The sequence below is a fragment of the Canis lupus genome, chromosome 15 (assembly GCF_011100685.1).
Source record: "Canis lupus familiaris isolate Mischka breed German Shepherd chromosome 15, alternate assembly UU_Cfam_GSD_1.0, whole genome shotgun sequence".
Classification (NCBI taxonomy): domain Eukaryota; kingdom Metazoa; phylum Chordata; class Mammalia; order Carnivora; family Canidae; genus Canis; species Canis lupus.
In genome coordinates this window covers 61316937-61332620 of record NC_049236.1, presented here as the reverse complement: position 1 = coordinate 61332620, position 15684 = coordinate 61316937, and the positions used below count along the sequence as shown (strand labels likewise).

Genomic DNA, 15684 nt, shown 5'->3' with positions numbered 1-15684 from the left:
AATTCTGGGATCAGAAGTCATGTGATGATTTTTTTCCATGTCTAAGCTTTAAAAAAATTGGTGGTAAAGTGCCATGATAGGTTTTTGATGCTACTTAATAAGAAACTCTCCCTCTGTCTTGCCCTCTCTCTTTCTCACATGCACACACCACACCCCAAAACAAATTTATCTTCACACACAGAACAGAAACCAAACCAATCAAATCATACAGAAAGCTGATTGGAAAACAAAGGAAACAGAGACTAGCCACAAAGAGCTTTCTCTTCTTACCTTCATTCCTCTCATCTGGGTTAGTGTAGATGGAAGCCAGAGTAAATAAAGAAAAGATAACAAAAGCCAATAAAATGAATGCTATTTCCAGGCTGGTGAACGGAAGCTCCATGAGCCACCACAAACTTCTTCACCTGCAATGGAAACCAAACATTGGTTTAGCACACTCTAACCCGGAGACAGCTTGTTCGACAATTATTTATTTTAGAATCAAACACTTGTGAGATTTACTGAAACTTGTTAAAATACTTTTGTGCACCTGGAACACTACATTCAGCACTGGCAAAAAATACAGTGTGTTCTCATTTTTTGAAATTTAGCATTACTATTGATGTAACTGAATTTACGCCTTTACCATACAGATTGGAAGAGAACGTGCATGAAGGCTGGGGCCAGGTTTTGTGTATGTACATTTGTGAGTTTTTGGATACCACTCTGGGAGTAAAACTGGGGTGTATTTCATTTCATGAAAAAAATAAGTAGTAATGTTGGTATCTATCCGACATGACTATACCCAGCTTCGCTTTTTTTTTTTAAGATTTTATTTATTTGACAGAAGGAGAGAGCAAGCAAGCACAGGCAGGGAGAGTGGCAGACGGAGAGGGAGAAGCAGACTCTCTGCTTAGGGAGCCCAATGTGGAGCTGGACCCCAGGACCCCAGGATCATGACCTGAGCTGAAGGTAGACACTTAACTGACTGAGCCACCCAGGTGCCCCAACTATACCCAGCTTCAGAGTAAAATCTCTTTGGTTTGTGTGCCTGAAATCACCTGACATCCACTAGCCAGGTGATAAATATACAATTGAAGCAATTTTTAGTGAAAAAAGCCATAGACCTCAGAGTAGCTGGATTATACCTAACCTAACTAAAGACAAAATATAATAATGCAACCATGGAGCTTCCAATTTCTGACTCAAACAAGAAGAGCTCATTTATTTAGAAAGGAAATAATAGTTCCATTGGGGGGAAATTATAGCATTATCTAGTTGGAAGTAACCTCCCTCTTTTTGTCTTTCTTTCAATGTTTAGTGCACAAATGGCAAATATTTAAATGACTCCAGATATATGTGGGAATGTTATAATTTTAAGAACATGCAGAGAATGAGATTTCACATCCTTCCACTGTAACTCATCCCCAATTCTTCATTTACTGTCTCTTTTGTGGAAGCGATTTACTGAGGTCTTTCACCTAAGAGTTCAGTTTCCTTTGCCTGTTATTTTTAAAATGACCTCATCAGACCCTTTCTTGAGAGACAACATTTGTGGCCAAAGTTAGGTTTGCCCTCTGCAGAACAGAGGTGGGTGAGGGAATCACAGATTTCTTTTTTTTTAAGGACATATTTATTATATTTGACAATAGTTTGGGAATGACTGGTCAGAAGTCTATAGCTTTTTGTGTTTTGTAGGACAGAATTTCTGTGTCCTAGGTACGCATGTTTTTTTGTTTGTTTTCACTTTTTTGTTTGTTTGTTTAGAGAGAGAGGCAGAGAGTGTGGGAACTCCCGCAGAGGTTTGGGAGGGGCAGGAGAGAGAGAAAATCTTGAGCAGGCTCCACGCCCAGCACAGAGCCCAACATGGGGCTTGATCTCACAACCCTGAGATCATGGCCTGACCTGAAAACAAGAGTCAGACGCTTAACCAACTCAGCCACCCATGTGCCCCGAGTCCGGGGCATGTTTCAAAATATAAAATTTAAAGGATATTTCCAACAGAGGTTAAAATGCATCTAAAAAACTTTTAATACCATTGCATGTTGATCTAGTTTATTCTCGTTAATGGGACCCCAGCTTTCTAGAGTATACCTCTACTATCATGTGTTTACCTATTCTTGAATTGGGCTCTAATTTTTTAGCATTACCAACAATGCAGTAGAAAAGATTTTTTTTTTGTAAATATCATTTTGCAGACAGGTTTAGATTTCTCTAGGAAAGATTTATAGAAGTAGAATTGCTGAAACTATACAACTTTCAAATATTATTCTTCATAAATTTCCCTGGAATTTGCAACCGAGACTATATGTAAAGGACTGTTTCATCAATCCTTCCCCACCTCTCTCTCTCTTTAGTTTTTTTCCCTCCAGTTTGAAGTTGAAAATACTATCTTTGTTTAAATTGGCTTTTTCCTGATTTTTAGTGAGGGTAAATATTTTTTCATATGTTGATTATTTACATAGTTTTCTCTGTGAAAGCTTTTTTCATATCTTTTGTCCAGTTTTAAGCTGGGCATTTGTAATTTTCACACTGATTGTAGACACTCATTATATATTTTGGGTCTATATATTCTCTAATCTTCAATCTATCTTTTGTCTATGTTTATGGAATCTTTGATTAATCAGATATTTTTTTAAAACATTATTTTTTATGAAGTTAAATCCACCTTGACTGAAAAGCACTTGTCCATCTCTGGTCTCATTCCTAGTTCTCTCCAGGGTCTTGCCATCTCTGGGGTAGGAATTTGAAGTTAATTCTTACTTGTGACCACCTTTGCATTGATAAAGAATTGGCGGTGCCATCCATACTGCCTCACCATTGTTTCTTGTCTTCGCTGCCACACAAGAACCCGGGCTCACAGCTCCATTCTCAGGTTGAGGAGCTGTCCAACACTGTGTTTAAGAAAACAAGTGGGTGTTCTGGATGGTTTGGGGAAGTCAGAATGTAAGGAAAAGTGAATATGTTATTTTGTGGTTTGTCTAGTACCTATAACCGTGGATGAATTCTGTTCATTTCTCTAAGAATGTATTGGGATTTTGTTGTTTTGTTGTTTTTTGGCCACTGTGTGTTTCCAAAACCCAAGGTGTGTGTCTATGAGTACAGACAGACTCTGCTAAGTCATGTTGACATTAACAGTCTGGGCCATGTTATAGCAATGGGCTGAAATAAGCACCTTGGCATATATTAGCAGAATATAATGATTTATTCAAAGGCAATATGATTCTTTGTAATAAGTAAAGGAATGTATGATTTTTGTAATAAGTGAACATGTTAGTAGCTGCTTCCAAAGTCACATATGCTTTTTTCTCTCTACATAATTTTAATTTCTTAAAATAAAAATATCCTTGGTTTTGTTTATGACAATTTTAGAGATACAGAAATATTGAGCAGATAGTACAGAGAATTCCATATATTGTCTCTCCCTGCCTTCCGTTTCTCCTGTTATTAACATCTTGCATTAGCATGGTTCAGTTGTTACAATCAATGTACCAGTATTGATGTTATTATTAACTGAAATTCATGATTTACACTAAGGTTCACTCTTCGTGTTGTACAATTCTGTCGACTTTGGCAAACTCATGTCAACCTCATTACAGTATCACACAGAATAGTTTCTCTTCCGCTTCCCTGTCATCTCTCTTTCCCACCCCCAGGCAAGCACTAAGCTCCTTACTATCTCTAGTTTTATTTCTAATTGTCATATAATTGGAATCATATGGTATGTAGCTTTTTCAGATTTTTCGTGTGAGTATGAGTTTTCAATCTATAAAGGAGCATTTTTGATGGATCATGTGGTAAGCCTATCTTTGGAGGAAACTCCCAACTAACCTTCAGAAGTGGCTGTACTATTTTGCATTTCCATTAGCAATGAATGAGCATTCCTGTTACTCTGCATCTTTGTGTTGATTTGGTATTTCATCTTTTGGGGAGATTTTAGTCATTCTAATGGTAGTATGTCATTGTTTTCATTTGTAGTTCCTTAATGGTATACAATGTTGAACATCTTTTCATGCACTTATTTGACATCTGTGTATCTTCTTTGTTCAAGTCTTTTGTCTTCTGAAGAGCAGATTTTAATTATAATAAAGCCCAGCTTATTAAATCTTTTCTTTTGTGGGCCATGCTTTTGGTGTCGTATCCAAAAACTCATTGCCAAACCCAAGGTCATATAGATCTTCTGTTCTAGAAGTTTTATAGTTTTGCATTTTATATTTAGGTCTAAAGGTTCATTTTGAGTCACTTTTTGTAAAGAACCTATGTCTGGGTTCTTCTTCCACCACCTCCTCCTCCTTCTGCTTCTTTTAAACAGATGGATATACAATTATTCAAGTACCATTTGTTGGACAGACTATCCTTTATTGGATTATCTTTGCTTCCTTATTGAAAATTAGTTCACTATTTGTGTGTGTCTATTTCTGGACTCTTGATTCTGTTCTCTATTTTTCTTCCTCTCTCATATATATATATATATGAACCATATATATATATATATGAACCATAAACTTTTGTTTTGTGAAAGCCAGAATTTCCCAAATGTCCTTGGCAAATCATTTTTCTGGAGAGATCAGATTTCTAGAGAGAGTAGCATTAATTGTACGTGAAAATTAGGTCTGACTTTTGTTTTAAAAAATGAGATCTATTTTCCTTATATATTAATCTAGAGTCTTTTTAGGTTGTAATTCTAGAAAAGAAATGTCTGTGAGCAGTTTTCCTGTAGTTTCAGAAGCAATTCAACTTTCAGCAGCAACTTTATCTCTTGCCACTAGAGGGAGGTCTGTGGTTGCTCTCCTGAAAATGTCTTAGCTGCTTTTAATTTCAGAGGTTGAAATCAACCTTATTTCAAAATTCCTTTTGTGATATTAAATAGTTTCATTTATTAGTGGAAGGTAAGTTAATTGAGCTTGTTTAATAAAGCAAATCTTATTCTTTTCTGTAATCTTCAATTTTTAATAAATGTGAGTTAGCTCTTAAGTGAAAAAAATATATAGTGTGTCTGTGTATATATATATATGTATATATATGTATATATATATAGCAGTTATCTATCTATCTATCTATCTATCTATCTATCTATCTATCTATTTATTTATTTATTTGGGGGGGTACCAAATTACTTTATTTGAAGAAAAGATACAAATGAAAGAAGTAGATGTTTTGGTACAACTTCTAGAAAAGGTAAAGGTAACCCCAACATGCATGCACTGCCTCGGTGACCAGGGAAGTCACCCTGTGGCTATGGGAAGACAGCCTAAGGCTTAGCTCTCACTATCACTGTTTCCCTGGGTGTGCTTGTCAAAGATACTCTGCCATGCCAGATTCGGGAGCCCCCATCTTGCGCAGGTTGGTTACATGGTCGCCTAATTCTTTGATGGATTTCCCCTGCTCGTTCAGGTAATGAGTCTCAATGAAGTCACACAAATGGGCACTTGCAGACTGGTTGGACAGTGTGATTTCATAACGTAAAAAAGAAAAATGGGAAAAATGCCCGAAGCAGATTTTGGTTGCCTTGTCAAGTCAGGGTGGGCCCAGGGCTGTCCTTCCAGAACAGCTGGTTCTGAGCATGCTCCAAGCCCCTGTGTCCCACCACATTTGCCGCAGTGAAGGCCTGCCTCTACATTCCACAACATCCAAAACTATATATTTAAGAGACTCGTGGCATTTGTTCTCTGGCTTAGTGATCTGCTAGATTGCTTGAGGGCAGTCTCCTTCTTTGCGGTGTTGACAGCTGAGCGGTGCCGCTGCTAGAATAGAAACAAGCAACAAGGCATGCATTTGGCCCAAATAAACCAATGCTGGTCTATGGAAAAAAAAAATAAAAAGATAACTGATATATATATATATATATATATATATATACATATATGTATATGTATATATCTTATATATATACAGATAGACACTTTTTTTTTTCCATGGAAATTTATTTTGTGGAGACTCTTTCATGACTCGTTAAGCACTGTTCTTATTGTCCTGAAAGCCACTTTTGCACTAATTATTTTAAGATATGAGGTGTGAAGTCTGAAGAAACCAAGCCCAACTCCTGTGCTATCAGTTCTTTTCCTGGAGAGCCGCTGTGCATGTGCTGTCACGATGTGTAAAAGCAGCCCCAAAATTCAATACTAAACAAAACTTGCTCTTTGAATTGGGCAGCAGGTATAAAAATAATTCTGTAACACCTTACCAAGACCCTTCTATTCTGATTCTATTTATCCTTCACCTCCCAACTGGAGCTGCACCTCCTCTTCCACATCTTTTCTGACTACTCTTAACATAAGGGTTCTCATTCTTACATGGATTTCCTTAGCACCTGATTTCTACTTTCTATCTTTATTTTTCACAGGTAACAGGTTAATAAATATTAACTGCACCATCTCTTTTGTCTTATTTTTCTCTGAGTGAGTAAAATTCTTGCAGGTAAATGCTCTTACTTCTTTTGTCCTCTCCATGGCATTCACTATGATTTCTGTCCTCAGAAAGTTAAAATCTAGAGTCAGAAAGATACAATTAAAAGGTTGATGAGGGACATCTGGGTGGCTCAGCAGTTGAGCATCTGCTCTTGGCTCAGTGTATGATCCCTGGGTCCTGGGATCAAGTCCCACATCGGGTTCCCAGCGAGGAGCCTACTTCTCTCTACTTGTGTCTCTGCCTCTCTCTGTGTGTCTTTTATGAATAAATGAAAATCATTTTTTTAAAAAAAGGTTGATAGAAAGCATACATTAAAAAAAACACAAACTTGTATGCATGAGACATAGTACAGTGCTAGTAGCATAGAGAGAAAAGGAAGGAAAAAAAGAAAAGAAAGAAAAAAGAAAAGAAAAGAAAAGAAAGAAAAGAAAAGAAAAGGAAAGAAAAGAAGGCTTGGTGGGGGGTACATTTGGACCTTAAGCTTTGCGCTAAAGAAATCCCAGCTTTCAGTAGAGAGGAGTGGCAAAATCAATTCAAATGAAGGGGGTTCATTCATTCCACACATGTTTTTTGAGCCTTGCATGCTGCCAAATTGTCTGTGTGGTGGAGTGAGATGATAGGAAGAGAGAGAAGCAGGAGACATAGGAGACATAATGAGCACTTGGAAGGTGTCAGGTGCTGTTTCAAGAGCTTCACTATCTTTAACCCCTTTAATCTTCATAGTAATGCTGTAAAATAAATACTATTTGTTTTGTTTTGTTTTGTTTTGAGAGAGAGAGAAAAGAGAGAGTACACACGAGCGTGGGTGGGAGGGGATGGAGAGGCAGAGGGACAGAGGGCTAGGGAGAGAAAGAATCTTAAGCAGGCTCCACACCCAGTGTGGAGCCCTACACGGGTCTTAGTCTCACAACCCTGATATCATGACTTGAGCCAAAATCGAGTCAGATGCTTCGCTAACTGAGCTACCCAGGTGCCCCAAGAGCAGTTATTGTTTTTAATCTCCACTTCATAAATGAGGGCACTGAAGCACTGATACATGAACTAACTTAACTTAAATTGTAAAACTTCTGTGTGTGGGTCACATGGGTGGCTCAGGGGTTGAATACCTGCCTTTACCTCAGGGTCCAGGGATCAAGTCCTGCCTCAAACTCTCTGCGAGGAGCCTGTTCTCCTCTGCCTGTGTCTCTGCCTCTCTCTCTCTCTCTGTCTCTCATGAATAAATAAATAAAATCTTAAAAAAAAATTAGTTTGTAGTGGCACCTGGCTGGCTCAGTTGGTAGAGCATGCGACTTGATCTTAGGGCCATGAGTTTGAACCCCACGTTGGCAGTAGAGATCACTTAAAAAAATTACAACCCCCCCCCCCCAAAACAAAAACAAAAACAAAAACCTAGTATAGGGTAGAGCTAGAATATCAACTCTTGGCAACCTGGTTCCAGAAATCCTCACTCTTAATCAATGTACTATACTGGCCATGAGCCAACCAACTAAGCAACCAGGGAAACAAACACATCAAAACCTATCCTCATAGTTAGAATCCTGTTTTGCTAAGCATTAGGTGCATTAATTGAAAAGGAATTTTTATGTTAGGTAATGGAAGAAGATAATATTGGTCAGGCAAAGGACAACTGAAAGAATTTAATGTCAAGGTAAGAGCTTAGACTTAAATGATGTTGGAAGGTAAAGAGAATGTCATTAATATTACAAGGTCATGGGGTGCCTGGCTGACTCAAGTCCATACATCACGTGACTCTTGATCCTGGGGTCATGAGTTTGAGCCTCATGTTGGGTGTAAGGGGTTACTTAAAAAAAACAATACAACGTCATAATGAAGTAGTGTTTTGGGAATATTAATTGCATCTCCAAGGGAAGAATAGATTGAAGGAAAAGAATTCTAACTGGAAAAAATTCAGAATGAGATTTTTAGCTTTGTATTAGGTGCCAGCAATAGGAATGGAGAGGAAGAGATGAAGCCAAGAACCACTGTAAAGCAAGTTTGCTGGCTATATGGGGTGCAGAGGATCCCCCAACACTAGTTACAATGCAGTACAAAGAGGAAGAGGGGAGATGAAGATCACGGGGAAATAAAAGATCCATGGAATGATGTGTGAATTCAGCAGTATAGAGAATATTAATTCTTCAAACTTCCTCATGGTCAGTAGACATGTAGCATATGCTGTTGTACATTTTGCAGTCTTTCGAGTATTTGAAAATCAGATTGATCATGCTGTGCCTCATCAAAGAATATGAAGACTGTTAAGTTTGTTAAAGCAGCTCAGAGAACAAAAAAATCATGTTTATTGCTAGAGTCCTATGAGAACTTTGTTTCTTCATGGAAAAAAAAAAGGCAAAGCAAAATAAAAACAGAAAAGAAAAAGAAATGGTGTCATCTAGTGGTGACTAAATGCTATAGGTTGGAAGCAAATGAGGACGAATCGCCCAAGCTCTCTGATATTTCACATTGCATATACGGTATCACACACCTACGCAACACCGTTTCCCATATTCTTTGGTTTTGTCCCATGCTCAGAACATTCACTGCTTTTCAGGTAGCTGTTTCCAGAAGGAAGAGTCCGTTAATGTTTCCTATACACATGGATCAGAGGCAACGAGTTATTTCTAGCTCATCATACTGGCTGCTGGGCATAAAAACCACAAAGTAATGACCTTTGGATTGTCAGGAATGAATAGTTGGGTGATTTATTGCCTGCTGATGTGCTGGGATAACACTGTCAAATGATGTCATGGGATAATGAATATTGTCACATATATGGCTATTGAAAATGGAACCTGGGGCTCCTGGGTGGCTCAGCTGGCTCAGTGTCCAGCTCTTGATTTCAGCTCAGGTCATGGTCTCAGGGTCTTGAGACAGGCCCTGTGTGGGGCTCCATGCTGGATGTGGAGGCTGCTTAAGATTCTAAGATTCTCTTGCTCCCTCTGCCTCTGCCCCTCCCACTGCTTGCCCCCTCTCCTTCTCTCTGTCTCTCAAAATAAATAAAATCTTAAAAAAAAAAAAAAGAAAAGAAAAAGAAAATGGAACCTGATTATGTCCTTGTTGAATGCTCAGACCAGAGAGCCCTTAACCAGAAACTCTCTACCATCGTGCCCTTAATTCCAGAAAAAGGTGGTTTCACAGCTGTCTTTTGGGCCTCAAAACCAGCCAAAAGTTTGTTGTCTGAAGGCAAAAATGATGCCTTTAGGGCAGCCCGGGTGGCTCGGTGGGTTTAGCACCGCCTTTAGCCCAGGGCCTGATCTTGGAGACCCGGGATCGAGTCCCACGTTGGGCTCCCTGCATGGGGCGTGCTTCTCCCTCTGCCTGTGTCTCTGACTCTCTCTGTGTGTCTCTCATGAATAAGTAAATAAAATCTTACCAAAAAATGATGTTTTTAGAGGATGATGTTATCTGCATTCTCCCCACTCTGGAGTTTTTTTTTTTTTTTTTTTTAAGATTTTATTTATTTATTTGAGAGAGACAGAGAGAAAGAGAGAGAGCACACAAGCAGAGGGAGGGGCAGAGGGAGAAACAGGCTCCCTGCGGAAACGCAGGGCTTGATGCCAGGACCCCAGGATCATGACCTGAGTCAAAGGCAGATGCTTAACTGACTGAGCCACCCAGGCCGCCCCCCCCCCAGAGGATTATTCTGGGAGCATCTAAAAGCCAATTGGTTATACAGCCTGCATTTCTTGCTGGGTTGTGTGTCTGGACACTTTGGTCCATCCCAGGTCGCCTAATGTATAAACAAATCACTTTGCTCTGTAGCTTCTCACAGAGTAGGACTAACTGCACTTACTATTTAGTAGGAGACTGTAGATAAACCCTATTCATTTTTAAATAAGAGAAAATAAATCTCGCTCCTTTTATCATACCGAATATCATATCACATCTAAGCTTATGGAAGCTTACTTGAGTTCCTTTCATTTACTATTGACTAAAGCATGGCCACCTTGATCTGTCATTATTATTTAGGGAATTCCCCAGAAACCAATTAAATTCAGACATTATCTTCTCTATATGGGGAGGGAATTGGGTCATTAGACTTATCTTACCCCTCCATCCTACACCCCTGCTGTCCTTCTGGCGACTAGAATGATCTTTATTAATGTAAGTCCGACCATGTTGCTTTTCTGTTTAACTTGCAAATGGCTCTCCTGGGGATAGAATCTTAATTCCCAGGCCTTCCCTACGAGGCCCTGGGTCACCTGCCCTCGTCTGTGATGGTGGTGCCTGTGATACTTACCATGCTCCAGCCCGCTGACCTTGTTTGTGCTCCTGGTCATACTTGGCGCACCCTGCTGAGCTCACACAGCTCTTCCCCTGCCCAGGCCTAGAACGTTCCTCTTCATTTCCCTGGACCTGGTTTCTGCAGGGAAATGAGGGTATCATTCCCTCTTCTGTTCAAGTACTGCTTCCCCTGCTTCCCCTCAGAGGCCTTTCTTGCCTCCCATTTAAAGGGGGCTCTAAGCACTCTTCATCATCCTGTTTTATTTTCATTGTAGTTCTTACCCATTGCATTTTTTTTCTTGGTTTATTTGTCTGTCTCCACGAAATAAAGCCCTATGAAAGCAGGGCCCTCGAATTGTTTACCTCTGAATCTGCAGAGTTCCAGAAAGTGACTGGTATGCCATAAATGTGTCTATAAATATTCATGGAATGAATGTAAGTGAATAAACTAATGGACCAAAAAAAAAAAAAAAAAAAAAAAAAAAGCACATAAACAAGCAAGTTGAAGCAGAGATCCTGGGGGAAAATCTGGGTTATAGGTATATTTAGAAATCTTGGTGATTGCTTGGTGAAGTGCTCTATTACTTGAGCAAATCCCACCCAGAGGACAAGAAGTCTGCTTTGAAAACAGCTTTAAGACTTCAAGAAAATGGGCAGCCTTGTTGGGAGGGATGGTTTTTCTTGCTGCCGTCATTGCTGGCAAGGCGGGGATGTGTTTCTGGTGCTTTGTTGTTTCATTTTCTCTCTGGCGGTGGCTTGCGGTGCACACTGCTCTTTCTGTGCCCCATCCATTTGTTCCATGGATATTGGAACAAACCCTGGGGGGCTGTTAGGATTGCTTGGGGACTGTGTGGGATGTGCTCTTTTTGTTCAATAACCTTCTTCATGTGAACACCCCGTGTTTGCACCGAGAGCCGAAGGGAATGGGGAAAATGATTGCCTCAATCTGAAGGAAAGTTGGCCGAAGTCAACACAAAGGGCTCATTCACAGTAAGTAAATAAACTTGCCTGGGTACAAGGGACTTTTTTTTTAGTGTATATATATATATATATATATATATTTTAAGACTTATTTATTTGAGAGAGAGAGAGAGAGTGCACTCAAGTTGGGGAAGAAGCAGAGGGAGAGGGAGAGAGAGAATCTCAAGCAGATTCCTTGCTGAGTGTGGAGCCAGACACTGGGCTCCCTCCCAGGTCCCAAGAGATCATGACCTGAGCAGAAACCAAGAGTTGGCCCCTTAACAAAATGAGACACCCAGGTGCCCCTAGAATTTTGATTTCTTCTTCCTTTTAAAAATATTTAATTTATTTATTTGAGATAAATAGATAATGATAGATAGATAGATAGATAGATAGATAGATAGATAGAATACAAGAGGGGGAGGATCAGAAGGAGAAGCAGACTCCCTGCTGAGCCGGGAGTGCAGGACCATGACCTGAGTCAGAGGCAGACCCTTCATCGACCAAGCCACGCAGGCGCCCCAGTATTTTGAATTCTTAAAGCCAACTCTATCAGAAAACTACAGGCTGAAAAAAAATTCCATGATGTTCTGCAGCTCCTCCACCTGTTTTCAGAGGCCTAAGGGGCAAAATCTGAAAAGCTGCACTAGTCACAGATATTCACACAGTCTCACTGTCAAGCGCAGGCCCTGGCCACTAACCCGACACCCACGCCATTCCCTGAGCCTGATGGAATTGTCGGCCCTTTTTGTTTCTGAGATGGAGCATCTCAGTCCCTTTTTAAAAAGTCTGAACACAACATGCAGCCCCTGCACGGAGCGATGGCCTTATGGACATGGTCTGAAACTACTTGCACATCTTTCTGTTGTGATTGTAGGAGTGAAGATGGTTGTAGATGGAAGTTTCTGTCATGGTGTAAACGCCACCTACAAAACAAGGCCTTGAGCAGGAATCCTTCCAGCTTGGAAGGATTGGGAGGCACCACCACCACATTCGTCTCTGTAGGCCGTGCTGCTGAATTATTTCCTCACTTTGTGGGCTCATTGTTATGGGCTAAATGTCTGGGTCCCCCCAGAATCCGTGTGTGGAAATCCTAATCCCCCATGTGACTTTATGTGGAGGTGGAGCCTTGGGAGGTGATTGGGTCATGAGGCTGGAGCCCTCGTGAATGGGATTAGTGCCCTCATGGAAGATACGCCAGCGTGCTCTCTCACCCCCTCTGCCACGTGAGGGCACAGGGAGGACACAGCTGCCTATGAACCAGGAAGCAGGACCTCGCTGGACATGGGACCCGCCAGTATCTTGATCCTGGGACTTCCCAGCCTGTGGAACTATCGGCCTCGTCCCAGCCTCCTCATATAAGTGATAAATGTTTGTTAGGTAAGCCACCAGCCCGTGGTAGTTTTGTTATAGCGGTACAAACGGACTGAGATACTCCTCCAAGTGGTTGCACTTGCCGATGGCAAATGTGTTCCCAGCTCCCGTACTGTTGTCTCCGCTTCATGTGTCAACCTGCTAAATGTCTCCTTGATTGATTTTCTCAGTCTTTATTTTGGATTCCCCGCCATATCGACCTCTCCTGTCTTGGACTCCATACTTCAAGCCATCCTCTCTTTAAATTTTGACTAAAAAGCCATCTTCTTCCCAAGAACTTTCCCTTAAATGAAATTTCAGGTCTGGAAAGAAAATTAAATATCACTCTGCCTATACACCACACAACGATTGGATTCTCCCTAAACTGTTTTGTCAGAATAGATCCCAGCCTAAGCTTGAATTCCTCTAGTGACAGGGCACTCACTACCTTTGGAAGCTATCCATTTAACCTCTGGCTAGCTCTTGGCTCATTAGAAAACTCTTTCTTTAGATGAGCTGACTTCTCCTCATAGCCATTACAATTCCGTTCTTAAATGCAGAACTAGTAGGTTCCCCTTCTATGTGAGGGCTATTCAAATATTTGAAGACAATGAATTTGTAACATGTCACTTGCATGTCCTTTCTTTGCTAAACAAACACTCCTCATGCGACATAGTTCTGCATCTCTTTTCCCTTGTGATTTCTCTCCCTGATTTCCAAATCTTTTAAAGTGAAATACCCAAGCTAAAGACAATATTTTCTATTAGATTGCCTAGGGTCCCATAGGACAGTAGCAGAATCCATTGCCTTCTACTTGTTCTCTTTCATCAATGATCTGGTGCAAATCAATCCTACTTTTAAAAAATATTATACTTACTGACAGACTAAACCCCCATGTCATTTTTAAAATCTATATTATTGCCAAATTGTCAAATCATAGTTCTTATATTGAATTCTATTATAGTTGGTTGTTTGGTCCTTGATAGTTTTACTTACTAAATTTCGTATTGTAAGATTTAGCCCATCTAGCCCACCTAAGACCTTTTCTGGATCCTTTTCTTATCATTCCATGCCTTTGCAAATTCTTTCAGCTTTATGTCACCTATTCCAGTGAGTTTTCTATGCCAGCATTTAAATCTTTGGTGAAAACACTGCTTAGAACAAGGTTATCTGTTCAATGAGAGCAAGACAAATATGCTGTGGTTATTGGATTTGCTTAATCCTATATATTTAGGGAGGCCACTTTTCAGAGTTTTAGGGGGAATCATATGAGATAAAGTGCCTTGAATAGTGCTTTGTGTTTGGTGGGTGCTCAGTAAATTAGTCATTGAGATTTATACCCCTTCCTGAAAATTTCTTTTGAAGAGTTATTTATTTGAGAGAGAGAGACAGAGAGAGAGAGAGAAAGAAAAAGAGAGAGAGAGAGAGAAAGAGCTGTACATGCACGTGCATGTGCGAGTGGGGGGATGCGGTGAGGGACAGAGGGCGAGAAGGAATCTTCAAGCAGACACCACACTGAACAGGGAGCCCCACATAGGGCTCGATCCCATGACCTTGAGATCATGACCTGAGCCAGAATCAAGAGTAGAGCACTTAACTGACTGAGCCACCCAGACACTCCAGCCCCCTTCCTGAAATTCTTAAATTTAATTTGCCTCTACAGATCTGTTCTTTGTAAAAACTAAATCCCTTAATTTTAATCTGTGTCTTTATTTGTTCCATCTTCAAAAATTCTCAGGTTTTGGTTACAGACTTACTTTAAAGAGACTATCCTCATCCTTCTTGATATATTTATTCGTTTTTTAGTTTAGTTAACAACATTTTCTGGGTTTCTAACAGGTGATTTAAAAATAACATTGATCGGGATCCCTGGGTGGCGCAGCGGTTTGGCGCCTGCCTTTGGCCCAGGGCGTGATCCTGGAGACCCGGGATCGAATCCCATATCAGGCTCCCGATGCATGGAGCCTGCTTCTCCCTCTGCCTGTGTCTCTGCCTCTCTCTCTCTCTCTCTCTGACTATCATAAGTAAATAAATAAAAATTAAAAAAAAAAAGAAAAAAAAAACCTTTAAAAAAAATAACATTGATCTTTTAGTGATTGTGAATGTAATAGTTGGGGAATTTTGGAAAATAAAGCAAAATAGGAAAAAAAAATCATGAAAGTGTTTGTGTTTTCATTTTAGGCAGTGGCTTTATATTGCTGAAAGAAGCATTACCAAACTTGCAATTCTCTAAGGTGTAGATTTCCTAAGGGTTTTTGTTTTTCTCCTTCTGCCTTCTAAGGATATATATGCTGTATTTAACTCAAGTTCATGCTAAGAATATTAACTTTCCTTTTTTCTTTATTCTTTCGTCTCTAGTTAGATATTCATCCTCTAATCAAAAACAGTCAGAATCCCTTTGTGATTGAAAAGTAATAGATCTCCAAAGTCTTTTTAATTCAGGGCCATTTGAGGTCTATTTTTGCCCAGGAGAGCATGAATGCAGGTATCTTTAGATTTTCCTCTTTGCTTGCTCTTCAAAGTGTTTCATTCTTCTAGGCAGTGTGGAATCACATAATTCCACCCACAACCAAGTAATTCCAATGCTTTTCAACCTGAGAGAGTTAAGATGAATTTTGTGTAACATATAAGCAAATGTTTTGCATTTTATTTTATGGCAGCATTTTGGCTCCATTTGGAGGCTGCTGAGTATGTTCAATCATTTTGGTTGAATTAGACATTTTATCATTTTGGTTACAGTAGATATTTGTTAAAATAGAAGAA

At 39.9% G+C, this 15684-nt stretch overlaps 1 protein-coding gene across 1 annotated transcript in view; it reads right to left on the bottom strand.

Annotated features, from left to right (window-relative positions):
• SMIM31 (small integral membrane protein 31) overlaps positions 1 to 15684 on the bottom strand; it is a gene marked incomplete at its 3' end in the record, with an annotated part of 33356 nt that overhangs the window by 6836 nt on the left and 10836 nt on the right. The window contains exon 2 of the mRNA XM_038559148.1: positions 271 to 404. Within this exon, the coding sequence (XP_038415076.1) occupies positions 271 to 382 (112 nt within the window). The remainder of the gene's footprint in view (positions 1 to 270; positions 405 to 15684) is intronic.